This window comes from Cariama cristata, unplaced genomic scaffold (genome assembly GCF_000690535.1).
Source record: "Cariama cristata isolate BGI_N322 unplaced genomic scaffold, ASM69053v1 scaffold35401, whole genome shotgun sequence".
Classification (NCBI taxonomy): Eukaryota; Metazoa; Chordata; class Aves; order Cariamiformes; family Cariamidae; genus Cariama; species Cariama cristata.
Genome location: NW_009598150.1, coordinates 3260 through 7023, shown reverse-complemented (window position 1 = coordinate 7023; position 3764 = coordinate 3260). Strand labels below are relative to the sequence as shown.

The 3764-nt window shown below is 46.0% G+C and overlaps 1 protein-coding gene across 1 annotated transcript; it reads right to left on the bottom strand.

Annotated features, from left to right (window-relative positions):
* Window positions 1-1705: 1705 nt before the first annotated feature.
* Window positions 1706-3561, bottom strand: HOXD4 (homeobox D4). The gene is made up of 2 exons (XM_009709177.1): window positions 3060-3561; window positions 1706-2656 (listed from the first exon to the last, which is right to left on the bottom strand). Exons 1-2 carry the CDS (start codon window positions 3466-3468, stop codon window positions 2352-2354), a joined length of 714 nt encoding a protein of 237 aa, XP_009707479.1. The 5' UTR covers window positions 3469-3561; the 3' UTR covers window positions 1706-2351.
* Between the last annotated feature and the right edge of the window lie 203 nt (window positions 3562-3764).

The window sequence follows — 3764 nt, the reverse complement described above, 5'->3', positions numbered from 1 at the left end:
GATTCGTATGAAGAGCAAAGGGAGGGCTTTGGACAGCTCTGGAGACGAAAGGCCGCTACCACAGGAACCGGGTGTAACAAAACTTGAAAACTTGTCTTAGGAATTCCCTCCTCAAGCGCTGCTGCTAGCTGCTCTCCATGCCAGAGAAAGGGAAGGGTAGTTTGGGTCCAAAAGGTTAAGGGTTTAGAGGTCACTCTTCCCGGCTGAAATACAACTAATCGAATAGAAAATTTGTCCTCTGGGTGAACCTGTTCCTGCAATTTAGCCGAACTTCAGTAAAATACCTTTTCAGCTTCTCAACGTGAAGGCGTCAGAAAAAAGACGTCTTTACTATGTATGAACTCGGTGCTTTTTGTCATAGAAACAATGATGCGAATAATGCGGGAATATCCATCTTTAATATCACGACGTGGAGATATTCAAGTATTGCCATGTGCAAGTCTGAGAACTGGGCTAACCCTAAGGAAGAACAAAGAGTTTTCTCCAGGCTCTAAAACAAAAGAGCAAGTCTTAAAGACACTTTGCGGACTTCTAGGGATGAGAAAAGGGCAGAAATTAACCGCTGGCCACAGTTAATGCTGCCGAATACACTCCTGTTGAAAAGCTCGCCTTTATTTTCGAATTCATTCAAGCCCATTTTACTCAGTGTTTTCCCGAGCGAGCCCAGCAAGCAGTGAGTCCTCGGTGGGAAGCACCCAGCCTGGAGATGGGCACGTTAACTCACCCCCTGCTCTTGCCACCTCCTTTCAGCGTTTGCTCTGAGTTTCCTTCTTTGCCCCTTTTCTCTTTAATAAAGGGATCACCTCGTTACAATCTCGATGATCTGATCCCTCTCCCAGGCTGCCCTGAGGGTACAGGAGATAAGGGCTGAGCTTTAAAGTCGCCTGGGCGGAGGTCTAAGTGGCTGAGGGAGCTGGTTTGGCTGGGTTTGGTAGTTAGAGCGCACTAAAACTTTGGCACGATGCAGCCAGCAGCCAGGAACAAATTTGTGGATGTTAGACCAGCTCTGCTCCCATCCAAGCCTTTCCCCTTGCCCTGAAAGCAACTTGCTGAGATTTCCAACCATTACAGTCATGTGTCGTGGTTTTCTTAGAAATAATCACTGTTCTTAAAAAAAAAAAAAAAAAAAAAAAAAAAAAAAACCAAAAAAAAAACCAAAACACAAAACAAACCAAAACAAACTAAAAACAAACCAAAAAAAACCCACCCCAGCACACCAAAATACCCCCAAAACAAAACAAAGCAGCAACCCACATAGCCTATCTCTCTCTCGGGCAGAAAAGAAATTTAAAATCTGATTGAAAGAATGCATTCAGCTTTCATCTTTGAATGGCTCAGGTTATATCAGAAATCGCACTAATTTTTCACTCTGGGGTTTTCTTTGTAGTTTTTTGTGGTCTTCCCCCCCTCCTTTTTTTTTTTCCCCCTCCATTTTAAAATGAGGTATCGATGGTTTAAAGCACAGCGCTGAGCAGAGCAGACTTTGGAAGCAGTTTTCAAGCCTGTTAGCCCTGGATGGCACACGGTAAGGAGCAGGGACGCTTTTCCTATTCACAAAGAAGGAAATTCAAAAAAAGGGACAAGAAAGTTGTGTACGTTCAAGACAAGTAAACATTATACATGTGTTCATGAGACTGGGAAGGAGAAATACTGTATTTCAGCTCCCCTTCCTCGTTTTTGGTTTGACTATTTTTCTTTTTATCTTCACTCTTCTACTTAACAAATAAATAAATACGCTAACGCTATCAGTACATAAAATAACCCGTTTTCACTTAATTCCTATGCACACCTTCTGAAACGTTATGGAAATGAGCAAGTACTTTCATTACACCAAGAAAGGTAAAGCAGCACAAAAAGTTCACAATTACCAGTCTTTATGTTCAAATAAAAGACTATACTATAAATTTCCTGTCCTCATCTTGCCTAAATGCATCCTCCCGAAATTGCATGGGATAAAAAGACAATTAAAAGTAAGAATCCCAGAACAAAGCATCAAACCTTCACTTTTGAATTCAAAACTGAAACACAGGACAGTTTCATTTTCAATGATTTATTACTTTTTATGGACAGAAGGTCTCGTTTAATATTTTCCCAATTCCCACTGCCTATATGATGTTTCTTTTTTTTTTTTCTTTCCCCCTTTTTTTTTTCCTTTTTTAGGTTGTGCTAACAGAGGCAAATAAAATAAAGTCCAAAGTAGCGTCATTTTGTCTCCTTTGTACAACAGTACCTTAAAGAAAGATGACAGTTTCTTGAGTCCTTAGCTGCTACATGCAGGTTCTGCTTGGGCAGTGTCAGTTATGTACAGTACTGGTCAGAAGCGAAGGATGAAATGGAAAATTTCACCTCTTCTACAAAGTTGTCAAGTCAGTCTGATGGTCCTTGGAACCAGTCTGTAAATGGGGGTTTGAACCAGAGGAAGAAGACCTGCCCTTCGTGTTGGGCAGTTTGTGATCTTTTTTCCACTTCATTCTTCTGTTCTGAAACCAGATCTTGATCTGGCGCTCAGAGAGACACAAAGTGTGGGCTATCTCGATACGGCGGCGCCTGGTCAGGTACCTGTTAAAATGAAATTCTTTTTCCAGTTCTAGGACTTGCTGTCTGGTGTAAGCTGTGCGGGAGCGTTTAGGTTCCCCTCCGTTGTAATTGGGATTCACTGGGAAAAAAATACGGAGAACTTTACAAAGCTAATCTTGACTTGCCGGTTCGACTTTACAAAAGAAAACCTTACGGGCTGCGAGCATGTGGCCAGGCTGGATTCGTCCCAGTTGCTTACAATGGACGGGCTGCTCTCCCCCTCATCTAAGGCAGGCGCGACAGGCACACGCAGCTAGGTAGGCTGGGAGCCTCTAGCAGGCTCCTAAAATGGAGTTTTCTCCTGCACGGCAAAGCCCCGCACGGCCAACGGCCTATTTCCTCAGCAATAAAAATTTATGACGAGTGTAATTGGCGACCTCGGCTTAAAAAGCTCGTCCACGAGTCTGGCAGGGACTCGAGCGAGCATCGCTGAGGACGATCAGAAGCAGGGTAGAAGAGCAAAGTAAGAAGAGGATCCTTACCCGAGTTAACATGGACTTTCTTCATCCAGGGATAAACTACTGCCGGCTGCTTAACTGCGGAGCCGTTTGGGGGTTTGAGGGCCGGCTGCTGGCTGCAGGCTCGCGGGTTGGGCATTGGAGGCGGTGGACAATGCTCTGCTTGGCCGGGGAAGTGGCTCGCTGGGCCGGATTGCTCCTGTCCGTGACCCCGCGGCTGCACGGCAGAGCCTTGGGCATTGCTACAGCTAAAGGGCTGCTCGCTGTAGTTTGACCGTGGGTAGAGTCCCTGGTGCTGGAAATCAGAGCCCTGCGAGGCACTGTAGTACTCGGCCCCCTGCTCGCCTAGGTAGCTGTTCTGCAAATATTCCTCGCAAGGAGGAAATTTGGGATCCACATACTTAGAGTTCACCATATACGAACTCATGGCCATTAATTTCTGAAGGTAGAAAATACTAATTTTTCTCGTGTTGTCTTTTTTTCCCCTGCCATAGAGCCCTCCTACTTGCTGTCAACTGAATAAAGTTAGGCGGGCATGTGACCGGCCTTTTCCCGGGCCAATGGGGAGGCGGGAGCCGATCACCGGATTTCTCCGCAGCTCGGCATTTCCACCGATTTCGCTCAATAATATCCCCGTAACCGAGTGACCCCCCTCTCCGGCGGGTCGCACCCCCCGGACCAGGTACCGGGGGTGCAGGGGTACTCCCCGGGCGGCGGCCGCCTCCCCGG